General features: G+C 42.1%; 2 protein-coding genes across 5 annotated transcripts in view; one reads left to right on the top strand and one right to left on the bottom strand.

Annotated features, from left to right (window-relative positions):
- BRAP (BRCA1 associated protein) overlaps positions 1-22,871 on the bottom strand; it is a 33,863-nt gene extending 10,992 nt beyond the window's left edge. Inside the window, exons 1-10 of one of the 2 annotated variants that reach the window (XM_004429974.3) lie at positions 22,644-22,871; positions 20,722-20,883; positions 19,575-19,773; positions 18,038-18,227; positions 14,079-14,192; positions 10,873-11,021; positions 6,955-7,030; positions 6,366-6,504; positions 5,905-6,014; positions 3,545-3,634 (exon numbers count right to left, since the gene is read on the bottom strand). In XM_004429974.3, the coding sequence (XP_004430031.1) occupies positions 3,545-3,634; positions 5,905-6,014; positions 6,366-6,504; positions 6,955-7,030; positions 10,873-11,021; positions 14,079-14,192; positions 18,038-18,227; positions 19,575-19,773; positions 20,722-20,883; positions 22,644-22,725 (1,311 nt within the window). In that variant the 5' untranslated portion in view covers positions 22,726-22,871. Of the gene's footprint in view, positions 1-3,544; positions 3,635-5,904; positions 6,015-6,365; positions 6,505-6,954; positions 7,031-10,872; positions 11,022-14,078; positions 14,193-18,037; positions 18,228-19,574; positions 19,774-20,721; positions 20,884-21,795; positions 22,597-22,643 lie in introns of those variants that run through there. The other variant, XM_087424212.1, reaches the window with a different exon arrangement.
- A 47-nt stretch (positions 22,872-22,918) lies between these two features.
- The window catches only part of ACAD10 (acyl-CoA dehydrogenase family member 10), a 57,432-nt gene continuing 53,356 nt past the window's right edge, over positions 22,919-26,994 (top strand). The window contains exon 1 of one of the 3 annotated variants that reach the window (XM_087424211.1): positions 22,919-22,987. The gene's annotated coding sequence lies outside the window, so the exon portion shown is untranslated. The other 2 variants (XM_087424209.1, XM_087424210.1) reach the window with 2 other exon arrangements.

Raw genomic sequence — 26,994 nt, 5'->3', positions numbered from 1 at the left:
CAAAGTCAAGTTCTAGACCTCTCTCTGCACTCGACTGTAGGCCAAAGCGTACAGCAAAGGACAAGTGACCCCCGGGCAAGATCTCAACTCTCAGCAGAGATCCACAATGCAGGCAACATCCATCACGCGAGAGAAAGGGCCACTGCTTTTAACACTGTCTTTTTTTTTTTTTTTTGTGAGGAAGGTCAGCCCTGAGCTAACATCCACACCAATCCTCCTCTTTTTGCTGAGAAAGACCAGTTCTGAGCTAACATCTATTGCCAATCCTCCTCCTTTTTTTTCCCCAAAGTCCCAGTAGATAGTTGTATGTCATAGTTGCACATCCTTCTAGTTGCTGTAGGTGGGACGTGGCCACAGCATGGCCGGAGAAGTGGTGCATCGGTGCGCGCCCGGGATCTGAACTCGGGCCGCCAGCAGTGGAGCGTGCACACTTAACCGCTAAGCCACGGGGCCGGCCCTAACACTGTCTTTTTAAACATTTGCCATACGGCCTGCCGAGCAGGTCTCTAACAACACTGTCTTTTTTTTTTTTTAATAAGAGGAAAATAACTGCTTTGTAGAAATTAACTTTAGAGCCAACTTCCATTAAGTTGGAAGAATATGCAATTAAAGGGAGATTTCTGAAAGTTCTTCTATGTCATAAAAATAAAAGTAGCTTTAAAATTGCTCTAATTCTACTTTGGTATTAATTTTCTCCTCAATATTCTTTTAAAACAAGAGACCACTAGATCCTTTTAACATTTTCTCCTAAACTGACTCCTGTTACTTTGGGGAAATTGGAAAGGATAGAAATGACTATCAAAAGGAACCAAATTGTATGTTTGGTCACTAAAGATACTTAAGCCAAACATATTTAAATCAAGATGAAAAATATCAAGTAACCCCAAAAAGCTTTTTAATATTGCTATAGATTAATGTTACAATGGTTTATATTAGTGCCTTTTTAAACATTTCTGACCATTAGCCCACAGTGAAAACGCTCAGTACACAAACACACACAACTGAGACAACAGTTTCACAAGACGTGTGATACATGTGAAACACTCTGATATTTTACATCTGTCCTATTCTGTTTAATTAAAACGCCAGTTGTGGTCCACCAAACTCATGTCACAATCTCCAGTTGGAAAAATACTGATTTACGTGGCGCTAGAGGTCCAAAGAGAAAAGAGATATCTTTAGGGGAATTTACCTGTCCTGACTGCCTACTCTCTGTTCTTCATATGTGGCCCCATCAAAAGTAAGACCCTTCAAGTGGGTATGAGCTTCACTTTCTAGAACAGATTCTGCTCGCACGCTATAATAACTGCACTACCTAAGGCATCGGGGGGCAGAGGGGCAGGAACAGTACTGTAACTGAAGTCCACAATGAACTTCAACCTCCATCCCCTCCCCTCCCCTACATGAAGTTTTTATGGGGCTCAGTAACAACAATCTCTGTCAGTGAAACCCATGGCCGGTCACTGTTTCTCCCTGTACATGTTCTACTGCTGGAGGTGCCAATGGACAGAGCACTGGTCAAAAGGAGGACAGTGGCAGGAACAAAAGGCTTGCCTCATCCATTAACTTAGGGATAAGCGACATTTGTTATTAGAAAACAAAAAATCCTTTTCAAGCCCTTCAAGCTTTTATTTAGGGCTGCCCTTGCCTCCATCTTATCCCCTAAAAGTAATCACAAGATTCACAGATTTTAGCCCTTCCCTGCCCCTTGACTTGCTTTTCATGGGCATGTGTTAGGGAATGCAGTCAATCCTAAAGAATCTTAAAAGGCAGAGAGAATCCTGAGCCTAGCTCTCAAGGGTCTGCCTGAAGAACTTTAGGTGGTCACGCTGGGATAGCCCATAGAAAACCCATTAGTGAGCCTGCACAGGGTCGCCAGTGCTCCTCCCTGGGCATCCATCACTAGACACCAAGTGGCAGTGACCCGTGCTTGCTCGCTCGCTTGTGCTCGCTCACGCTCTCTCTCTCTCGGGCTGTCGGAGGCACGTCCTTTCCACTGTACTCCAATCAAGCCCTATTCAGAACTAGTGTGCCAAGTGACCTCGAGGGCCTCTGGAAAGGCATTTCTGTTGCTTGGAAGGTTCTTTTAAGAATTTCATCAAGAACTTTTACCTGAAGATCATTTTAAAGCTGGTGTTAAGCTTTAATTTTAAACACTTGATTTCTCTTCATTTGTAGGCATTCCCAGAAAGTGGGGCCCATGGGCCCGGCATAAAATGAGAGCCGAGCCCTGCCTGCTCAGCTCCAGGATAATCCTAGCTACCATAGAGGTAAGCCCCAAGCCCAGCTCTGTAGCCCCCATCTGAAGGCCCAGTCATTGTGGGGATTCACAAAGTTAATAAAATAATCATTTAAAAAATGTAAAAGCCTTTATTTAATACTAAGAGAATCACTGAATATGAACGCTGTCCCTACGTCCCAAGAATGGTTCCTGGAGCCCCAATGAATACATGAACCCTTAAGTGCTCACTAATTTTCAAACTCCCTTCTTTGGAACCTTCAGGGTTCCTTGTACATGCCCAAGACAAAGGAAAACCAAGCAGGTAGAGCTCTGGGCCCTCCAGCCTGGTTTCCACCAAAATCCCACCACTTTTCTCTTTTACCCGTTAGAGTAGTGAATGTCATCTTCTTTAAAGGATTTTGTTAAAATTCGAAAACCACTGACCAGTAAGGCACCACAGTGACCAGTGAAGCTCCAGCATCTCTGCCCAATTTTATTCCTGTCAATTCCAAAGGGCTCAGCACCATCTTGTTAGCGTAAAAGCCCACACTGAGCTCCCCAAAGCAGCTGTTCCCCAAGTTGACAAACCAGCTGGCTGACTTCATTACAAGCCCTCGTGTACACACTTCTATTTTTTTAGTGGAACTGCACAAGGTACTACAAAACCTGATTCAAGTTGACAACCAACAACCAACCCCCCCAATCCAAAAATACCAAAATAATCAAGCTTTTAAATCCAAGGTTTCTTTCTTTCTTTTTTTAGGGTACATACCAGGTATTTTATTTCTCCTTATATTTAGTATAGTACAGAGCTCAGCACACAATAAAATTTTAATACATCCTTCTTGATTTACTGATCCTAGGTGAGAATATATGTCTGCTTCCCTGCCCTTCTTAAATTATACTCATTTTACTGCATTTGCAATAGCATATTTTTGTTTCTTCCTTATCTCCTTTTTGACCAATTTCATCCTCACTGTGGTCTAGAATTTCTTGTTGCCTGAAATTGCCTTCGGGGCTAAGTCTGTAATAGAATGATGATTCAAATCTTTACCTGTTCTCTCTAGAATCTTGATCTAGAGTTAGATTACTGGGGTGAGCCAACTGATTCCAAATTTCTGTTTTCTTTTTTCTCCTTCTCGCCCAGCTAATTGACATATAACAAAGGTTTCTTTTTAGAGGCAGAACAGTTCTCCACCTGTATATCAGACTGAGAAGGAAGAGTCTAAGAGTCCTTTTTCCCCTGTACTCTGCCTTCTCCCACCCCAACATCAGATTGCCCTGCCACGTGGCATGTCAGCAGTCACCAAACCAGAAACTTACTTCCTCCGCTGTGTCCTTCTCTATCCGAACTATCTTGTTTTCCCAGTAGATTCGCTGAGATTCCAGCTGGCTTGTTAGTAAATATGAATACTAGAAACATAAAGAATAAACACCAAAACATAAGTCACGTTGTCAGTCTCTGAAATCCACTTAAAACCTAACTTTTCATAACCCACAGAAGATAATAGTAACCGTCAGAATGTTATGTTACACCTTGGTTTCACTCTACTCCACAAACCAGGGGAACACAGAGGTGACAATTACACTCTTGTCCTCCTGGGGCTTACAATCCAGTCCGGATAAACAGAAAAATGCACATTTAAAAAAAAACCTTGTGTTTCTATTCAAGCTGACTTTAAGAAGAACCACATGGTTTTTAAATCAAAGCGTAACTCAAATGAGCTCATCCATCTACTTCCCCTGGGTTATATAATATATATATGCTCCCTCTCAGCTCCCTCAGCACTGGCACTTAATCACTGGTTTACCTGCCTGTCCCTGACTGGACTGGAACTCTTTATTTTTTTACGTGGACTGTGAACTCCTTAAAACAGAGGGTTACGTCTTTAATTCTATACCCCCAGTGCCTGGCACATGCTGGATGTCAAGAAATATTTGCTGCCTGACTGCATGAATGAATGAACAGTGCTGTATCAGTACATAAAAAGGACAGATGGCTTATGACAGTAGGATCTGGTAGGACTTCTGAGAGAAGGTGAGATTTGAGAGGGCTCTTGACAGACAAGAGGAGGAGACAGAGAGATCTGATTCCAGAGAACTACTGCACCAAGATGTGAGCTGTGGATGTTTAGGCTCTCTTCAGAGACGAAGAATTAACAATGGGCTGGGGTGCAGGGTGTGGAAAGAGGGGCCTGTGGAAGGCTCTGGGGTATTACACTGAGAAATGTGGGCCAAGGAGTGGCCAAATCACATCTGCATTTCAGAAAGACCACTCTAGGAGACTAGAAGAGATCTAAACATGTCTGTAGGCTAGAGATGAGATAGAGTACAAAAGAGAGAAAGGACAATTGGGAGAATGTGTGCGCGCCCCTAGAATGTATGCTCCGTGAGGGTAGGGAGTCTGTTCAATAATGCGTTCCCAGCACCAGGAAGAGTGGCTGACAGACAGCAGCCCTCAATAAATATTCGGTGAATGAACATACTTACAGTTAATGTGGAATGGTTACTTATTCTAAAATCTTAAGTAAAAGGTTTGATCTTTTTTCATATCAATTCAATTTATTAATGGTAACATCAGCCTTATTTTAGGCTATTCTACTGACTCTATCAGACCTTGAAAGTCTGGAGATGAGCAAGTCTTCAAATGTCCGTTTTCTCCCAAAGTTATTTGTTTTTAAAACAATCTTTTTTTGGGCCGGCCCCGTGGCTTAGTGGTTAAGTGCGCTCACTCCGCTACTGGCGGCCCGGGTTCGGATCCCGGGAGCGCACCGACGCACCGCTTCTCCGGCCATGCTGAGGCCGCGTCCCACATACAGCAACTAAAAGGATGTGCAGCTATGACACACAACTATCTATTGGGGCTTTGGGGGGAAAATAAATAAAAAAAAAAAACCAATCTTTTTTTGAGATTTATATAAAACAGGATTCAAGTGTTAAACTTCCCCTTCATTAACATAAAATTTACACTAAACAATTTTATAGTAGATGGCATTTACTGCTATGGAGAAAAATCAAATTGTGCTAATTTTGTTGTTTTTCCAAATATATGAATACCCAAAGATGGCTTTACGTATATAAGCCTGAAATTCATAAAATATATACTTTGAGTGTATATGAGCCTCTAATTCATACAATGCCAGCCCAATCTATGTGAAAAAGCTTCCTGGGCGTGGAAAGATGCTATTGGGGTTTCCTCATTTTGACCAAGTCTGCTCAGTTTCCAATTGCTACTGTGATGCCAACAGGAAGATTCTTTTTTTTTTTTTTTTTTTCTGTGAGGAAGATCAGCCCTGAGCTAACATCCATGCCAATCCTCCTCTTTTTGCTGAGGAAGACCGGCCTTGAACCTTGAACTAACCGCTAAGCCATGGGGCCGGCCCCCACCAACAGGAAGATTCTTGACTTTCAGTGTCACTGCAGCTATGGAGAACAACCTTAATACTGAACTTGGGACAACTAGGAACATCATATTGAAAATAAGGCACAGTGAAACCTAGACTTCAAAGAAGAAAATGAGACAAATAAAAATATTTCAACAATCCTTCATAGCAATGATACAACTTAAAAAAAGTTGACATGCAGAGTAAATGGCAAAATTAGAAGCCCAAACAATCTTTCAAGTTAGAATAGTAAAAAGCAGTAGAAATAGGTATTTAGTAATTACTAATAAAGTATCTTACCTCTAACTGTAAGGCATCTATTTTCTCTTCCTGGCAAGTATCACCTTCACATTCATACTGTACTATTTTTCCATCTGTTTTACTTGCAACCAGTCGATGGACATAATTATCTAAAGAAAAGAGTCAACCAAGGCGTGTTTCTTCAGAATGAAAAGGTCTCCGTACGGTTTTGACAAAATTATTTTCAGATCAAATTAAATGCCTTGCAATATTTCTTTAAAAGTGGGTTACATCATTTGAATTAAAAAAAGAGTGAGAGGGCAAGAGTGGAAGTATTAATTCTCTTTATAATGTGCAATTCAGGCCATTCATAGGAAATAGTGCCCGAAGGGGCACCATGAGATTTCCAGTTTGCCACAGCTGTGAGGAAGATGTCAAGCTGTGAGAGAAAGTAGAGAGGTTCTGAAGGAGAAGTTTTCACACAGAATGAATCCAAATTAGAAAATGAGAGCAGTGTTCACCTCCAGCATAGTCCCAGACCCGATGGTTGGTGAGCTGCATGGCATACGTATGCTGGGTTTCCTCGAAGTGCTTGTACGCATGTCGACTTACATATCGTCCACATCCTATGTGGCCACATATTAAACAAATCCAAAGGTTCTGCCAAGAAGGAGGTAAGATCTTAATTAGTTATATAAAAATACATGACCTGGCCCACTTGGGGTGGGAAGGGGTCTCACACAGAATGAGATTTACAGTTGTTTCTACAAGAGTTTTGAATAAATTTATGTTTAAAATCCAATAGGCAGGGATGCTTTTATGGGTCAATCATTTTCTTGCTCTGATTTCTAAGGAACTCCATGTAAATAGCAAGAAAAATATTCACAATTTATCAATAAAAGTCTAGGCCTTCTCAAAGAACAAAGAATAAAAGTATGAAGTATTTTGCTTAGGAGTAAAATAGTTTGTGTTTTTGTATTTGTTGCCTGACCCTAGACAAAAAAGAAAAAAAAAATCGGTCTCAAAAAGAATTTAAGCCACAGAAGGCCAGAGAAAACCTCAGAGAATTAGAGCTGTGTTCATTATTCTTCTCCACCATACATTACTTACTTCCTGAACACCACACTCGAAACACTTATTTTCTTCTACTGGCTCTGGCGTTTGACAGTACCGGCACACGGGGCACCTAGCCAGGACACCAAAAGATAAATATAAAAGACAGCTGTTACAGAACCCAAAAGTCAAAAACTGAATGTTATATCCTCCCTCTCTTATATAATGTTTTTAAGTTTATCATAACTAAGGATATCACTCAAAAACAAACACTTTCAATCTATTCTCAAACAAAATGAAAAAATAGAAAATCTTGATAAAGCAGAAGAAAAAGGAGAAATCTTGATCTGCCTTATACCTTTTTCTACTCTTCTGTCTAAAGCTTAGATAATCAAAGAACTAAATATTTACAGGTTAGAATTAGGGACTTGAGACAAGTTATTAATTTTGTTTCATATCTGGTTATCCATAAGGTATTTTTACTTCAAACAATCTACCTTATCCGCACTTCTCAAAGATCTAAATCATTAAAAATGTATCTTGTCCTCTCAAGGTTGCTCCCAAGAGTTCGAACTAAACTGTGCAGTAAATTTCATCATATTAAAAAAAAAAAATGTTAATGTACTTCCTGAAATGCATGTGACATTTACCATACAATGAACATCATGTGGAAGAGGATACCAGTGCTCTGTGAGTACTCAAGTTTCAATTTACAAAAAGCCAATAAAAATGGCACTGAAGCCAAACTCAGATACACAGAGTAGAAAGGTAGTTTCAAGGGGCTGGGGGGAGGGGGAAATAGGGAGATGTTGGTCAAAGGGTACAAAGTTCCAGTTAGGCAAGATAAGTTCTGGAGAACTGGTGTATATCAACGTGACTATAGTTGACAATATTGTACTGTTGTACTTGAAATTTGCTAAGAGGGTAGATCTTGGGTGTTCTCACCAAGAAAAAAAAAGAAAAGAAAAGGAAAAAATAAAGGAAAATGGTAAAGGTATGAAGTGACGGATATGTTGACCGGCTTGGTTGTGGTTACTATTTCACAACGTATACGTATACCGGGTCATCAGATCGTACACCTTAAGCATATACAATTTTTGGTTGTCAACTATACCTCAATAAAGCTGAAAAAAAGAAACCAGCACTGAAAAAAATCCATTAAACCTTTTCTATTAGAGTCAAGACAAAGTAGTGCTAAGTACAAGTCATGAATATTTTTGTCAGATGGGCAAAAATGATAGAAAGTGGGTTGTAGTTGAGGCTAACTGAATTAGCACCAAGAAAGAATGCTTAAGATACAACTAGTATCAGTTTGTTACCCAACTGAGTAAATAAAACCAAGAAAAGGAACTAAGCAGGAAGAACACTAAGTTCTTCTCACAGATAACCAGGCTCTATCTGTGTTTTCTAAGAGAAAGCTAAAGGATCTAGTCTGTCTCCTTCTTTAGTATCAAAAGAGAATTCTGACAAACTTGAAGAAATAACAAAAACGGCAGCTAGTAAGCAGTAAGCCGTCTTGTCAAAGGTAGAAACTAGCCCTGTGTCATCCCCCTTGGTCTGTGTGGTGGCTGTGGTAGTGGCTGGATAAGAAAACAACAAACTAATTCTGAAATCTAATTTTCTACATTGTGCCAGAATGATCTTTCTGACATCTAAGTATGATCTTTAGACTAAAGATCAGAATAAAAAGGGAACATATTTAGAATAAAAAGGGAAAATATTACAAAAATAAACTTATTTGTACTATACAATTAGTACTTGATGATATACCATCCCATCTATTAAAAAATAATTAAAGTTTATTAAATTCTTCCTGCCTTCCCCTTCAAAAATAATTTTGAGTTGTCATCTTATTTTTCTGAGGAGATACTTGGGGAAACCCCCCTAGAATGTCTTTCCCTGACATCTCCATGTGTCCAAAAACCACCCTTCAAGACCTGGTCCCAATGCTGCCTCCTCCATGCAGCCCTTCCTGTTTCTATCTCCTCCAATCTCTACCTTGAATCGCATGCATTTATGTACACGTGTAAACTCCCTTTGCAGACTGAACTTCTCTGAGGAGGATCTGTTTGCTTCTCGCCCATCAGCACCCAGCACTGTACTATGCATATACTGAGGCCCAAGACCCACTTGCTGAAGGAACTGCATATTTGAGGACAGCCACCAGGCCTCACACCCCATACAGAGGGCTGAATTGTAGTCCCAGTTCTGGCATTCTCTGGTATAAGCATGAGCTTTGAGCATGCTGATTTTCACCTCTGGGCCTCAGTTTCTTCCTCTGTAAAATGAGGAGCTTGAACAAGATGGTCCTTGAGGAAACTTCCAACTTTAAAATGCTATGGTTCTATGACAGCTAACTTGTACTGAAAGTAAAACTGGAGTGGCAGGGAACTAAGAAGTGTCCAGAACTTGAATGGTGTAGCAGACGGACACGAGATACAGAAAAACAGTTATGGAATGCACACATCTCAGTGTGACTTTATTCAAGGCAAATTTAAACCTGGACAATTCTTTGAAGAACCCCCAAATGATACCCCAGAATTGACTGAGGACTCGGTAGAACTAGGGTAAGATTCTTGTCTAGCTAAATAAACTATGGAAAACCCAGGGTTTATTTATTTGCTCAAGAATACTTTCTGAGCTCCTACTATGTATCAGGTCTCCTGCTAGGTGTGAGGGGCACACAGCAGTGAACAAGCAGAGGTCCCTGCTCTGTGAAAGCTGGCATTCTTCTGGTCACTTGGGGGTGGAGAACAGAGATTCCTGTGGACTTTCACCCCTCCTAACTTCTGGGCTTTGGCACGTGATCTTCCCTTTCCTGTGCGCACCCTGACCCCCACTGACTTCTCTCAGGTCCCCCTCTTCACTGGCTAACTCCTATTCATCCTCCTTGAGATGTCACTTCTCAGAAGGCCCTGGCTGTGTCAGGGCCCTAGCTCTCCAGTCACAATGCTGCACACTGCTCCTTTGTAACACCTGGATGGCTGTGACTTCACATTTATTTGTGTGATTATTGGATTCTGCATCTTCCTCTCTCTACCAGGAAACACATGAGACCAGCGTCTCATCTACCTTTCTAGCTAAGTCCCATTGTGCAGTTTGCAAAGGGACCAATGACCCTCGATTAAAAAAAATAAAGGTATAGGTCACACCTCAGTTGTGTGCATACCACCACCCTCTGTTGCACTGGGAAACAGGACACTGTAGGTATACGTGTGCCTCATACTTAGTGACTGCTATCACTATTGGCCACCGAGCCATGAACAGCGTGATAAACCTAAAATGTTAGTTTGCTATAGCCCAGCTGATAAGAAAGCCAAAGTAAATGGCAGACATCAAGTGCAGGTGATAAATGAGATTTTAGATCTAGATTTCATTTTTTTTTTTTTTTGTGAGGAAGACCAGCCCTGAGCTAACATCCAATGCCAACCCTCCTTTTTTTTGCTGAGGAAGACTGGCCCTGGGCTAACATCCGTGCCCATCTTCCTCTACTTTATATGGGACGCTGCCACGGCATGGCTTAACAAGCAGTGCATCGGTGCGCACCCGGGATCCGAACCGGCGAACCCCGGGCCACCGCAGCGGAGTGCGTGCACTTAACCACTTGTGCCACCGGCCCGGCCCCTAGATTTCATTTTAGTATAAGAGCCTCAAAGCTAAGCTTTATTATTTTTTTCCCCCTTATTCTCTGTCTGGCTTTTGGAAAGAAACAGTTCATGCTGCTTTTGAAAATTCCACAAGGATTCAGAATCAGCATCTACAAAGGACTTAGTCTAAGAATGCTCATTCCCACATGAATTGAGTAAAGTGAAGAAGAAAAATGGAAGGCCCTTCCCTGTGACCTCTTTACTATCCTGGTGCCCAAGTCTATAAATTCAAATGCTTGGAATAATCCACTTTTGGTGGTGGCTACTTTTCATTCTGGGAAAGAGTAATAACGGGCTGACAGGGTGGGGGATGAGCTCCTGCACTCACGTCGTGTCGTCCCAGCGCTGCAGACACTGGCTGTGGAAGCTGTGGTTACACAACGTGGTGAGGATGCCATTCACGGACTCGTCCATGCGCTCCAGACACACTGTGCACTTGGGGAGCTCAGTCAGGTCCATCACGGGGAGGCTGGCGCCCTACAGGGAAACACCTGGCATAAGCCTCACTCTTCATCCACAAGTTCTAATTTTTTTTTTTTAAACAATAGTTTTCCTGTTGCTTTCTGATTCCTGGTAGGATGTTCTCAACATTATTGCTCCATGCAAATAATTTAAATTGGTAAGATTTTCATTTATGCAACAACTATTAAGCAGCTCCCATATTCCTAGCACCGTGCTCCATGCTAGGCACTTGAAATATGGTGGTGAACAAGGCAGACAAAGATCCCTGCCCTCATGGAGCTGACATCCTAGGAAGGGAGATGGCTGCCAAAACCTTAACAGAGAATCTAAAATGTTACCCGACCACGTCTGATCGGGCAAGAGAAACAAGAGAAAAAATAAACAAATGGGACTACATCAAACTAAAAAGCTTCTGCACAGCAAAGGAAACCATCAACAAAACGAAAAGACAACCTAACAATTGGGAGAAGATATTTGCAAACCATACATCTGATAAGGGGTTAATCTCCAAAATATATAAAGAACTCATGCATCTCAACAACAAAAAAACTAACCACCCAATTAAAAAATGGGCAAAAGACCTGAACAGACATTTCTCCAAAGAAGATATGAAGATGGCCAACAGACACATGAAAAGATGTTCAAAATCACTAACTATCAGGGAAATGCAAATCAAAACTACAATGAGATATCACCTCACGCCCGTCAGAATGGCTATAATTAACAAGACAGGAAACAACATGTGTTGGAGAGGATGTGGAGAGAAGGGAACTCTCATACACTGCTGGTGGGAGTGCAAACTGGTGCAGCCACTATGGAAAACAGTATGGAGATTCCTCAAAAAATCAAGGATAGAACTACCATATGACCCAGCTATTCCACTGCTGGGCATTTATCCAAAGAACTCGAAAACACCAATTTGTAAAGGTACATGCACCCCTGTGTTCATTGCAGCCTTATTCACGATAGCCAAGACTTGGAAGCAACCTAAGTGCCCATCAAGGGACGAATGGATAAAGAAGCTGTGGTATATATACACAATGGAATACTACTCAGCCATAAGAAATGATGAAATCCAGCCATTTGTGACAACATGGATGGACATTGAGGGTATAATGCAAAGTGAAATAAGTCAGAGGGAGAAGGTCAAATACCGTATGATTTCCTTCATTAAGTAGTAGATAATAACAACAATAAACAAATACATAGGGACCAAGATTGGATTGGTGGTTACCAGAGGGGATGGGGGAGGGAGGAGGGTGAAAGGGATAATTTGGTACATGTGTGTGGTGATGGGTTGTAATTAGTATTTTGGTGGTGAACATGATGTAATCTATGCAGAAATAGAAGTACAATGATGTACACCTGAAATTTTTACAATGTTATAAACCAATGTTACTACAATAAACAAAAAATTAAAAAGAAAAAAATAAATAAATAAAATAAAATGTTACCCGACTCCTAGCTCTTACTCTAAAGATCTATGACTATAATAGAACACTAATGAATAAAAGCAGTAGAATAGGAATGGATCTGAATGATTTTTCCACAGATTAAATTAAAATTTAACACGTTCTACTAAGTGATAACAGTATCAACAGCACTGGTTTTATGTATTAATTTAACAGATACTTATTGAGTCCCTGCTGTGTATGCCGACACTGTTCTAGGTGTGGAACAACGGTGAGCAAAAACAAAGTCAGTGAGTCCAAAAAAGCAAAGTCACCCCCTGCCCTTATAGAACACAGAATCTAGTAGTGAGAGAGACAAAAATCAAATAAAAAAAAAAATGTAATTACCAATAGTCATAAGTGCTGTCAAAGAAGTACAGGAAGCTCTACCAGGGTGTGCAATAGGGGGCAGAATGGTCTCCAGTCACAATGCTGGACGTGGTCAAGAAAAGTACCCCTAAGATAGCATGTCGGACTTGAGCCCTGTCAGCCGTAAGACGAGCAGGAATTACTGAGGCAAAGGTGGGCAGGCACACACATAAAGACGTGGAGAAGAATCACATTAATCTATGGTCCCTGAAGAGTAGATATTTACAGGAAATGTCTCAAAAAACCATGTTCATTTAGAGAAAGAGAGTCTCACATTGAGGCCTTGCAAAGCATCTGGCACAAGGGAAGCCCGATTTTATCACTTATCAATTTTTTTGTGTGTGTGTGAGGAAGATCAGCCCTGAGCTAACATCCATGCCAATGGATGAGGAAGACTGGCCCCGGGCTAACATCCGTGCTGATCTTCCTCCACTTTATATGGGACGCCGCCACAGCAGGGCCTGACAAGCGGTGCGTTGGTACGCGCCCAGGATCTGAACCCGGGCTGCCAGCAGCGGAGCACGTGCACTTAACCGCTAAGCCACGGGGCCGGCCCCACTTATCAATTTTTATTTTACCTAATCTAATGATAGAACCATCTACTGAGAACTTATTTTCATCAAGCTGATTTTGAAGTAAAAAGCCCCATAGGTCTAGTTGAAAAGAAATCTTAAAAATATGAGCTGATATCTACTACTTGATAAAATGATTCAAGCGAGCACTTATTGTTGGAAAGGTTCTCATAGAGGGTGGCAGTTCAGAGCAATTACAAGTTGCTATCAAAACAGAATCAAGAATTAGGATGAGGATTAAGGGTTAATATTTAAAACAAAAACACTTCTTTTAGGCTCCAGGCAATGCTTCATTGATCTCGAATAGATGAACGTTCAATTTCAACAACACTGATAATACCTTTTCTTTTTTCTAATTTTGGACAGTTCAAAAAAATTGAGATAAAATTCAAACAGTATAAAATTTGCCATTTTAAAGTGTATAATTCAGTGGTTTTTAGTACATTCACAAGGTTGTGTAGACATCAACACTAATTCTAGAACATTTCTATCTCCCCAAAAAGAAACCTCGTAATTGTTACCAGTTACTCCCTTCCTCTTCCCCCAGCCTCTGGCAACCACTAATCTACTTTCTGTCTCTATGGATTGGCCTATTCTGGACATTTCCACAGATATTTTAACATTCAACTTTATACCATTCTGATATATTTATATCAAGTACAAGAATTATTCACACTTACATCTTCAGATTTCAGTACTTCAGCCCTTTCCACATAGACCAGCTGGCAAACATCATCTTCTATTGAGTTGAACTGGCGGCCATTGCACGCCATATAAAAACTATCTGCATCAGCCTAGGCACACCAATGGGGAAGAGCAAAAAATTAAGAGAGAGATCCTGAAAACTTGCTTTATCTTCAAGATACATGGCTTCAATTATTCCCTTCATCAGCTTCTAAAATTTATACTTAGGAGAGAAAGCAACCGCCAAAAGTAACATCTGTGGAAGCAGGTTCATATGCTAACAGAACTCTGCAGGTCAACGTCCTACATCTCCACAATGGTCCTGACACGTGACAGTTTCACTTGAACTCACAGAAGCTAATGAAGTGCAACAAGCTGACAGCTAGCACAATTTTTTTTTTTTTTTGTGAGGAAGATCAGCCCTGAGCTAACATCCGTGCTAATCCTCCTCTTTCTGCTGAGGAAGACCGGCTCTGAGCTAACATCTATTGCCAATGCTCCTCCTTTTTATCCCCAAAGCCCCAGTAGATAGTTGTACGTCATAGTTGCACATCCTTCTAGTTGCTTACGTGGGACGCGGCCTCAGCATGGCCGTAGAAGCGGTTGGTCAGTGCACGCCCGGGATCTGAACCCGGGCCGCCAGTAGCAGAGCGCGCGCACTTAACCACTAAGCCATGGGGCCAGCCCATACGATTTTAATATTCAACCAGCAACAGTCAATGGTTCCCTTGATACCAGTATTTTTTTTCTCTAGTCAGCATTTTCTCGGCGGCTGAGAGTCAACACTTATTTTTGCAGACCTTGGAACCAAATCATAACTGACGATTGTTAGAGAAGAGCTCTTTTATAAAAAAGTCAGCATCTGTGTTAGAAAAAATAAAAAACCAGTGGAACTGGTATGGAGTGAAAAGCCAACTCCTTCTCTTCAATAAACCAAACAATAATAATATAAGATAGACAAGGATTAAACAAATGAGTGTGTTCTACCAAAAGCAAAATTCTTGGCCAAGATCAAAAGGTCAAGATGAACCAGCCTTGGGCCGGCCCCGTGGCGTAGCGGTTAAGTGCGTGCGCTCCGCTGCTGGCGGCCCGGGTTTGGATCCCGGGCGCACACCGACGCATCGCTTCTCCGGCCATGCTGGGGCCGCATCCCACATACAGCAACTAGAAGGATGTGCAGCTATGACATACAACTATCTACTGGGGCTTTGGAGGAAAAAAATAAATAAATAAAATTTAAAAAATTAAAAAAAAAAGATGAACCAGCCTTTAAAATACTAATAGTCTCCTTGCCAGGGAGTGGAAGATAGACGGAATCAGGGGCAACAGTTCCCTGAAAGCTGCGGAGGCATACGTGCATTTGTGAACGTGGACACAAAGTACATCAAACCTTCCAGTGTAGCCTTAGTAGAAAGTAACAAAGAGATGATTCCAGTTTTTTTTTTTTTGTGAGGAAGATCAGCCCTGAGCTAACATCCGATGCTGATCTCCTCTTTTTTTGCCAAGGAAGACCGGCCCTGGGCCAACATACATACACCGCCACAGCACGGTGTGACAAGTGGTGCGTTGGTGCACGCCCGGGATGCGAACCCGCGAACCCCGGGGCACTGAAGTGGAACTTGTGCACTTAAATGCTTGTGCCACCGGAACAATTCCAGTTTTTAAACTCAGCAATTTTTAGAGGCAGCTGGGAGGCCAAGGCTTGTCTGGATCTCACTCCCACACAGGCATTAGCCAAACGTAGGAAGGTGTGTGCTTTGGTTCTACCAATGTAGACAAGCTGCTTGGGGGCAGAAAGGGTGTTCTGCAAAAGGAAATGCCAAATTGTCAACCTCCAGGAAGAGATTCAAGTCTGTACCAAGCAAAAATAGTCCTGCTTGTCTACCTTCCTAGAGTTCTGAATCTTGCAGCCACTGTAAGCTTTTCAGCAGAATGAATTTTAATTTCATTCTGATGATGTAATTCAAGTGGGAATTCTTGATTATTTATGCTTTCTTAATATGACCAAGCGAGCTAAGCAGCTGAGGATGATCAACTCGGAACACAGTTTTATGAGGGGGAGGGGGCTTTCCTTCAGGAAACAACCAGTGTATTCGGTACAGTGCATTTTAACTTCAAAATGTTAAAAGATAGTTCTTGGACAATAAATCCCTTTAATACTAAGAGGAAGCAACCTGAAATGGCTTCCCTCATTCTTCCAGAGCAATGGCTTTTTCTTGAAATGCTTTTGGGTGAGTAAGCAGCACAGTGAACAAATAGATTCAGGTATTGAGGGCGTGGCTACCTGCAAGTGAGGGCCACAGGTCGGCTCTTGAGGGCCTCAAGCACCACCAGGAGCTGGCTGCAGCCGCAGCCCCTCCTCAGCCCTCCAGCTCTGTAAATGCTTGCAAAGCAACCATGCCTCCTCAGAGGAAGGGACAAGGTTTGTGACACTGGGCATGTGACAAACCCTACTTAACATCAGATAAATTATTCCTTTCTTGGGAGAGTGGTTTACCTATACCACAGAAATATGTTTTTTTGAACACATTGGTCTCTTCTTTAAAATCCTGATTTTAAAACAAGGATAATAACAGTAGCTCCTAGAGTTGCAGTGAGGATTCAACGAGACAATGCACATTAAGCACTTGGCACAGTGAGTGGTATAAAATAAGCAATCAATAAAGGTTGTACACTATCATCATTATCCTTATTATTACATGTGCTACCAGACTGAAAAGGTTTAAAGTACCACTTGCCCATTGTGTGCAAAGCTCCGTGGAAGGTCTCTTGACAGTCACAGAAAGCAGTTGTTTAAGTGCTTTCCTGTTCTCAATGTCAACTTGTGAAGTTTAAGCCTACAGGATAATTGAAACACGTGTTTTACATGTCTCCCTTAATGATGGGGTGCTTTGTAAAGGTTAGAGATAACAACTGTGTACCCTCTTGTACAGCAAACTCCACACTGAGGGTTCTCTTTCTCTGGCCTATGGAACAGGTACAAATGTAATCCAACTCACACTTCTCTTAATTTCCTCCCCATGGCCAACGAATGGCTGCTACTGCTGTCAACTCTGGATTCTGTAATGAGGTAGGAGGAGACAACAAGCAGGCCTTGTGTCATGGGCTCCCTTTCACCCACCAATCTCGGTGATTGGTCAGAGGCACTGGCAAATTATCCTACAGGCACACCAATTTCTTTGTCAACCTGCAAGTTGGAACTGTTTTTCTGGAGCAAATTCAGGAAGGCTGTTTATCAACGAAAAAAGTAACTTTTGACAAAGCTGCATTTCAAAACCTAATGAAATTTCAACAGACAAATATAAGAGGATATTAAAAAAACATATTAAATGAAACCTACAGACAGGGTAGCTCTTTAACAACGTGGATAATACTGAAAGCTTACCTCATTTTTATATTCGTATAGAAACATGCATATTCATAAGAATGAATTTGTAAAACCAAGAGTATCTTTCTAAGTTCTTTAGATCTGAGGCACATGGAAAGTGTTGCTTAATGCAACAAGTGAAATGGATTAAATGGCAAAACCTTCCTATATCAAAAAATATCTGTTATAAAACACAAGTACTTTTAAAAACTGAAAATATCATCATTCTTTCAATGTTTCTCTCTCTCCATTGTAGTGATTTCCAATCAGAACTCTGAGCTATCTTTAATAATATAGTGTCAACTTCAAAAAGTTTGGGAACTATTGCTCTACTGGAATAATTACTACTGGATAAACAAACAAACACAACCCAAGATTTCATACCCAACTTGATTTATAAAAAATGGTGAGTATGAATTAGAGTTGTCTAAGGAATTTAGAAATATTTCTAGAATTATGACAATATCCTAGAAGATACATATATCAAGAATCCTAAGTGCAAAATGTTGTAAATCACATACAGCTAGTATCATACAGTTTCAAAAACAGTTTCTGTAGCAAAGAGATTTTTAATATCTTAACTTTTACCTGTGCACTAAACTTTATCAGCACCATATATTGATTTGGAGTAGAGTCTCTGATGATTTTCATTTGTTCAATTACTTCATTAAATGGGGCGACAAACTTCATAAGGTCATGACTGGTCATTGTAGCAGGGACTGTGAGAATACACAGCATGGCACTGCGCCTCACATCTTCTTTTAAGGAGGTCATCTTACTAATAAGACAATAATTAGACTGTCTTGAATAGATGAGGTATAGTTAGTTCAGACAACACTAATTAGACAACTTTTATGTCCAAGAAAATAGGAAAAAAAAACCAACTTGTAATACAGTCATGTGTCACTTAACAACAGGGATACATTCTGAGAAATGCGTTGTTAGGCAATTTTGTTGTTGTGTGAACATCACAGAATGTACTTACACAAACCTAGATGGTATAGCCTACTACACACCGAGGCTATATGGTAGTAATCTTATGGGACCACCACCGTATATGCGGTCCGTCATTGACCGAAACATCGTTATGCAGCACATGACTGAACTTCATAAATCCATTTAAACAGCTTATTTTACCTGAAAATACATACCACATGGGTAAATGCAGAATCCCTTAAACATATCTGCAATGGAGTTTAAGGTAAGCTTGGAAATGTTCTACATTACACCCACCACTGAAATTTTTAATCAATTAAAGGCTTGTTATGGTTATAAATCTGCGTTAGGCAAATTTGCAGTTCGTGTTTTATCCTCATTAGTTTTTTTAATAACAATCTGTCATTAGGTAACTTAGAAGCACACTCTAACTAGGGACTTCTCTTGAAGGGTCTAGATGAGAAAAGAGCTCCAAACATAAGAAAGAGAATTCTGAACCATGAGGATGTGGCTCTAAAGATTACACAAAGTGTTGCTGGGTTGGAATAGCTGGAGGAGAGAGGAAAGAAAACCCTCTCATGATGCAATTTGCTTTTGAAATGCTGCAAACTCACTTCAACAGCTGTGATCCAAAACAGCTACCTGAGTACTCACTGTTTCCCAGTGGGGACCCAGCAAACAAGTCAGGACAAGGACAGCCTTTAAAGAGATCGGCTGCCAATTATCCAAGGAGCTGATGGCCCAGCTTACAGATCACCTAGGCAAATGCTTTGGCCTCCTTTGGCCTCCAGCAAGCTTTGTGTGGACCTCAGACAAGGGTAAAAAGAGGTGACGAAATTACAATCCATGCACTGACTTCTTAGCAGCTTCTTTAGTAAAGCTTTGGTGGGGATACGAAACTATAACGATGGTACGGATCACGCATAATTTTCCTTCTTTATCTTCCTTCCTTCCAATTTCCCAATCAGCTTGCATGCTTACCTTCTCAGGGAATGTTTCCCTAGGTACTTTCTCAAGTGCATCTACATATCTCCTCTATAAGGAGAAGCTCTGCCCCAGTCTACAAGTAAAACATCGAAGAATTCTCTGACCCACGACATGTGAAAGTACTATCCTTTAGGGCAAGAGATTTTTCTCTGCCCTAACGCAAAAAAACATACCAAATCAAAAGGAAAAAGGTTTTTCTTACTTTGTCTTGTATAGATGCATAATACCATGAACTATTTCAACTGATGGATTTCCACTGAAGAAGGAAATCTGGTCTGGAAGTTGTTTGGATGGAGAATCGGGAGCAGCATTTGTGCATTCTTTACTTTGATCTTTACTTCTTTGTGCAGTGGGGGATGCTTCTGAAGACTTCCTTTCTTCTATTGTAGCTTTCGGCTCATCTTTCACAAATTAAAAATTAGCAGATTATAAACTGATAGGAAATATACTGAAGAAATCTTTTTTTTTTTTTTTTTGTGAGGAGGACTAGCCCTGAGCTAATATCCGATGCCAATCCTCCCCTTTTTTCTTGAGGAAGATTGGCCCTGGGCTAACATCCGTGCCCATCCTCCTCTACTTTACATGGGACGCCACCACAGCATGGCTTAGCAAGCAGTGCGTCGGTGCACGCCGGAGATCCGAACCTGCAAACCCCGGGCCGCCGCAGCGGAGCGCGCGCACTTAATTGCTGCACCACCGGGCTGGCCCTGAAGGATTCTAATTAGATTAAAATTTCAAGTTAGAAGAATAAACGTTGACAGAGAAATTGTAATGTATTGCTTAAGAACTAAATTCACAGAACAGCTGAGTTACGGGAGCATCTCAACTTGAAAGCGCTCTTTGCCCCATAAAAATCTCATTAACATCCTCAGAAACTCAAGGATGGCTCTTACATCGGGCAGTACCACAATAAGAGCAGGTGTCTTCCACCATGCACTCTTAAGTGGGACAAACATTCAGGACTATTAAGTCTGAAAACCAAACCTACCAATTCTGACCACCTTTGTGCTGGAGAGGTAGCATACATCCACTCCCCTGGTTGGAGTGAGCTGGCAGAGCAGAGGGAGACACGACATGCTTCTCTGGATTCATTCATAATCTGCCACTGACCTAGGTGGTAAGTAGCTCTCCTCACTGAATAGAGTTGCCAACCCAGTTTGTTAGGATTAATTTAGGAGAAACATTTGAGAAATTGAAATGTGGCTTGACAACCTCAAGTAAGGCAAACAAGTAGTGAAAGATAAAAGTATGCTAAAGGTCAAAATCATGGGCTCATTGAACAACATGTATGAAACAGGCAACCAGGGGCTTAAGTTACAAAAGAGAGTCTTGGGTTTTAGAAAGCATACCTGGGTTGGACTTCATGGTTTCAATGATCATATCTGTCATTTCTCGACGGCCAAGATGCTGATGTATGATTGCTGCTTTCTCCCCTGGTGACTTCCCTTCTAAACAGGCTACAGCTGAAGCTAGTGTCTTCTTTTTGATCTCCTCATCAGACATTTCCCCGGCTAAAGAACACATGAATGATTAACACCTGATAATAAAAGAAGCTCCTCTCTACTCTCAATGTATCCATCCACAGGTTTCCCTTTTCTCTCTGCTGCCCTCCCCCAAGATAAGAAGATGCCTTTGCAGTGTCCATCTCACCCACCTCTGGGGCTCTGGCAGTTCATAGCAGATAGTTAATTAACACTCACTACAATAAACTCAGAAATGCAGGGCTGTTCTAGTGAAATCATGCACTTTAAAGCAAATCAACAAGAGTAACAGCTTAAGGAAGGTTCCACAGTGATTATGTCCAGATGAACCAACGTTTTAGTAATACCTGATAAAGCGAAACTGTGTGTTGAGCCCAAAATGAAGGTATCAAGTCATTACCATTAATAAACAAAACTTATAAAAACCTTTAGGGGTAGTCTTCTTAAATACCCTGTGTTAGCCTCATGCCATGAAAATCTGTGACCACTGTCTTAAATCAATGAAACACACAAAAATGAAAAAGGAATTTGGAGACTCAACTGAAATACCCTTAATATAAAGTTCTATCAGGGCAGGGACCAGGTCTGCTTACCCACCACTGTATCCCCACCACTTACACCACATTGCCCAGCAGTGTGCCCAGCACACACTGGAAGCTCTAAAAAGATCTGTTGAATAAATGACTAAATGAATCATGACTGACTGTAGAAGTGTCTATGTGGCTAACGTCGATTTAGTTTACTTTCAGAACTCAAAGATCACTGTTAGCTTTTGAAAGGTGCTTGTAACCCATTAAATCATATTCAATCTTTAATTTGCAGCTCCAAAATTCACATACTCAGGAAAGTCTCCGATGACACCATCCATCCCTACCTGCCCCAGTTCCCTTCCCCAAACCACAGACCTTCTCATAATAGTTTTCCAAACTGTTTCTTCCTTACCTTCACAGCACTTATTGCAGTTGTATGTCTACATTTATTCTGTAATAATTTGATTCATCTGTCTCCCCCACTGAACTGCCGTGCCGTTAAAGCAGGGACCATGTCTCATTCTGCAACAACGAAAGCTCCAGCAGATAGTGGGCACTCCGCAAGTACTTCCTGAATAAACGTTACCAGTAGGTAATTGAGGTCCCAGGAACAGTCACGGCTGCACTCCCCACCGAAGGAGGCTGTGTGGCCGGTAGTGAAGAGCTCAGACTCTCAAGTCTAGCTCTGAGTTAGAATCCCAGTTTCACCACTTGGGCAAGCCATTCAATCACTGGGCTTCAGTTTCCCAATTTGTAAAAGGGGCACACCACACACCTACTGAACCGAGTCGTGAAGATGAGGAAGATAATGCGCACAAAGTGTTTACTACAGGGCTGGGATTTAGGAAGTGTACAAACTCTAGTTATAGTTATTACTACTGTTACAGGGCGCCTAAATGCATATTCTCTCAGAGAGCAACGGGCCCGTCAGCGTGGCTGGGGATCCAGGACCTGCCTTCACCAAGCCTGGAGCGAAGTCTACACAACTCGACTCTAACCCGGGACGGAGAGGGCGAGGCGCCAGGTGTAAACAGAGCGCCGTGGAAAAGCACCGGGAGGGAGAGACCGGGAAGCGCTTCCCGAAGATGACATCTGGGGAGGCCTCTTAAGGACGGACGATGAAGGGAACCCAACCACCTCTCAGCTTCTTCCTGAGCCAAAGCGCCCGCCGCAGCCCTTCTCCGGGCCGTACTTGGGGAGGACGAGCCCCTCGGGCCGGGGCGCCGGCTACAGGGACGGCGGCGAGGCCGCGGGACTCACCCGCGGCGCTAAAGCCGAAGCCAGCGGGGACGGGCGAGTGTTCCGCGAGCTCCAATCGGATGACAACCAGTGACACACTCATAGGGCAGACGCGGGCCCCGGCGGGCTAAGGCGAGGCTGGGAAGCGAGCCTAGAGGCCGAGCGGCCCGGGACGGGAAGCGCCGCCACCACCTCAGCGAAGCAGCCGCCACCCCAGCAGCCGCAGCTCCCCGCTCGGAGCCACAACAACCTCCACTTCCGCCTCCCGGCCGCCGTCGCTGACCCGCGGGGTCACGCATGCGCGGATCAGCGCACGCTCCGATTGGGTGGAGTGGCGGCCACGTGACTGCAGACGCGGCGCGGAGGTGAGCGTGAACCTAAGCCCCTCCGGACGGAATCTCGAAGAGGTCGGGGAGGAGGGAGGTCGCGGGGTTTGCGAGTGTTGGCCTCCACGTTAGGCCTATCGGTGGGTTTGCGCCCCGGCCCGAGTAAACTTTCCCTAGAGGCCCCGCCCTCAGCCCGCCTCAGCTGACGCAGAGGGGGCCGCGGCTCCGCGAGGTCTCCGAATTGTCCCAAGAACCTGTCTTGCCTCTTTTTGTCGTGTTTGACTCCTCGATCTGGCTCTAGGCAGGGTTGCTTTGTGTCAGCCACACTTTACAGAGAGGTACGCTGAGCCTCGGAGAGGCGAATCCCATAGGGAGTAGGGACTCAATTGCAGTGTTTCTGACTCGGTTAAGGTAGGGCGGTGGGCTGGTTAAGCGCTCAGTGCTGGAGACAGATCTGAGTCCTACTCCCCTACCCATCACTTCGCAGATGTTTACTGAGAGCCTAGGCACTGTTGGAGCGGTGCGGATACAGTGGTGAATAAGATAACACACGGTTACTGTTCTTATGGAGTCGTCCTTGATCACCAGTTGTGTGCCCTTGAGCTAGTTATTGTGTAAAATTGGGATAATATCCTCGTACAGCTGTGAGGGTGAAATGAAATGATGTATACAGAGCAAGGCTTTATATACATTAGTTTTTCTGAGATTCAGCATTCTTTCCCGTACGTCAGACTGCCTTTAGCATATAGATATCAAGAGCTGCAATCAGTACATATATAAGACGTATATGACAGGATGCTATTCTGAGTATATGCTATAATGATATGTAAGATGTATCCCAGCACATCCTGGACATGTGTAGGTATATGGACTATATATGGAATAACATGGCCTCATGATATATGTGTATATATAGCTTGTGACTTTACCTTATGAAATATGTTTCAGTATATACTGTTTATATCAGGGTTTCTCAACCTCTGCACTATTGACGTTTTTGGGTCCTGTTACTTCTTTGGGGTGTATGTGTGTTCTATGCTTTATAGGATGTTTAGGAGCATCCCTGGCCTTGGCCACTAGATTCCAGTAGCACCTCCTCCCAAGTGGTGAAAACCGAAAATGTTCCACACATTGCCAAATGTCCCCTTGGGGCCAAAATTGCCCCTTTGAGACTCGCTGATTTATGTGAAAGTGCATATGCCATATGCACATAGTATGTGCATATGACATATGAGACCTTGTGTGAACTTTTTATAGTATATTACAGTAGTAAATAACATTTAATGGTGTGCCAGGTACTAACTTGAGTGCTTTACATACTTTATCTTATGTAATAGTAATAACTTTATGAAATAGGTACTGTAATTCCCATTTTACAGAGGGAGAACCTGAGGCTCAGAGAGAGTAACATGCTCAGGATCTCGTACTTAGTAAGTGGCAGATCTACAGTTTGAACCCAGGCAGTCTGATTCCAGAGCCAACACTCAATCTCTTTACTGAACCATCTCCTAATATATGACAACATGCTGTGCATATTTATGAAGGAATAATTTGGGTAGCAAATCTATATTATCATGTTAATCTCATTCTAAGAGGCAGGGAGAAACAAATATTCTTTACAGTATGGAAGGAAAATGCCAGTTCCAGAGAACTAGAATTGTTAGTTAGAGATGGGCAAGTTATGTTCTTTATGGCTGCCAACCACTGAGGCTGTCCCCTGCTTTCACCTATTTTCTGATTCACCTAGTTTATTCATCCTTCCAGCTCTTATTTATACTGAGCACCTGCTGTGTGTCTAGACACTGCTAGGCCCCAGGAGATAGATATATACAAAGGTAAAGAAGATAGTCTTTGCCTTAAGGAGCTTAAAATTATGGGAGCAGATAGACATGAAAATAGTTACTGTGTAATGGGGTAAGTGCTCTAGTGAAGGAATAGAGAAGAACCAACGGGAGTGAAAAAGTAGTGCCCGAGTCTGCCTGGAAAAAGAAAGAAAAACCTCTGCAGAGGAGGTAAAGCTGAGGCTATGATGTGAAAATGAATGGAAGTTCACCAGGCCGGTAAAGCAAGGCGTTCCAGTCAGTGGGCACAGAGGTAGCACAGCCTTTGCATTGGTAAGGGGCTAGAACAGAACCATCACCTCTAGTTGAAAGGTGTAAGCAAGCTAGTCCTGGGAGCATTGCCCACTCATCCATTAGCAGGAGTACGTGGAGGACGGTGTCCTCAGTGAGGATGCAAGTCAGCCCTTTAGGCCCCAGAGACACTTCATCTCTGCTAAGCCTTCACACAAAATGTGTTGATGCTTTTAGGAGGCTATAAATAAATATCTCCCTCCATCATAAACTTTGGCCTTGGTCTAGGAACATAAGTGAAACTGAAAATGCAAATCAACCTCTAAATTTTTAACTCCAAAATTCACTCCCCAATTCAGCGAATTTACAATTACATGAGATACCGTCTTGCAGATTTACTGCATAAGAATCGTTTTTTTAGATTCTTAACAAAGTTTATTGAATCCTTATGGCAGCACTGAAGTGACTCCCATAAACTCGTAGGCTGTTTTGCTCTAACCTGATTTTTAGTAAGCTTTTTAGCTATAGAAATCACATAAAAAGCTTAAAAGATTTTTTTCATGATTTATGTATATTTATTAATAATATATGTATTCAGTATTAATATATCAAGTGCACTACAAAACATACACAAAATAGAAGTTAAAATGAGATGAAGATGATAGAAAAATTTTAAATATCTTGCTAATCATGATGATAGCATACTATTAATAGCTCAAGGCAAAATATATGCTTAGGTCAGAATTCATCATTAATGATAGTTAATATAAATCCAGATTTCAAGTGTTCTTAGATAATTGTGAATGTTTCTTTTTTTAAGTATAATTGACATACAGTATCATATTAGTTTCAGGTGTACATCATAGTGACTTGATATTTGTATACATTATGAAATCACCAGGATAAGTCTAGTTACCATCTGTCCTCTGAGTTATTCCAATATTATTGACTATATTCCCTATGCTGTACATTACATCCCCATAACTTATTTGTAAGTTTATAGAGATTTGTACCTTTTAATCCCCTTCACCTATTTCACTTCCTTGCCAACCTCCTTTCCCTCTGGCCACCACCTGTTTGTTTTCTGTTTCTACGAGTCTGTTTCAGAAGCTTAAAGATTTTCATGCGGGACTGACTGCAAATAGAGTTTGCTTTAATTATTCTGGTTTTTTTCCCCAGCTTTTAATTTCAAACCTATAGAAAAGTTGAAAGACTAGTGCAATGATCTCTCATACACCCTTCATTGTATACCCTTCACCTAGATTGACTAGTTATTAACATTTTGCCACGTTTGGTTTATCTCTATACATGTGTATATAGGAATATATCTATATACATATATGTGTGTTGCGTGTGTGTTTTTTTCTGAACCTTTTACAAGTCAGTTTAGAACCGGGGCAGTGGAGGGGCCGGCCCCGTGGCTTAGCGGTTAAGTGCGCGCGCTCTGATGCTGGCGGCCCGGGTTCGGATCCCGGGCACGCCCCAAGGCACCACTTCTCCGTCCAACGCGAGGCCGAGACCCACGTACAGCAACTAGAAGGATGTGAACCTATGACATACAACTATCTACTGGGGCTTTGGGGGGAAAAAAAATGAATAAATAAAATCTTTAAAAAAAAAAGAACTGGGGCAGTGGAGAACAGTTGGGAGGCTACGGCAGTGAGCTGTAGGAGGGCTGATGGTGTGACAGTGGCATCAAGAGAGCTAGGAGGGGTCAGTCCAGGGCATCTTGGGAGTATACAGGAGAGACTCCTCATCTGTCTTTTCTGGTAGGCAGGAAGGTTTCATGAAGGAAGTGACAGGTAAACTACAACCTAATGGACAATTTGGAATTAGGTAGCAGGTGGAAGGGAGCATTCCAGGCCAGGGAAGCAGCGTACACAAGGGCCCAGTATCAGGTGGTGATCATCACGTGTTTGAGGAAACTGCACGTAGATTTGCGTGTCCAGATCATTCAGGTGAAGGTGAAAAAGA

The sequence above is a fragment of the Ceratotherium simum genome, chromosome 35 (genome assembly GCF_057802395.1).
Source record: "Ceratotherium simum simum isolate JZ-2026a chromosome 35, ASM5780239v1, whole genome shotgun sequence".
Taxonomy (NCBI): Eukaryota; Metazoa; Chordata; class Mammalia; order Perissodactyla; family Rhinocerotidae; genus Ceratotherium; species Ceratotherium simum.
This window is presented reverse-complemented; position numbering and strand designations above follow the sequence as displayed.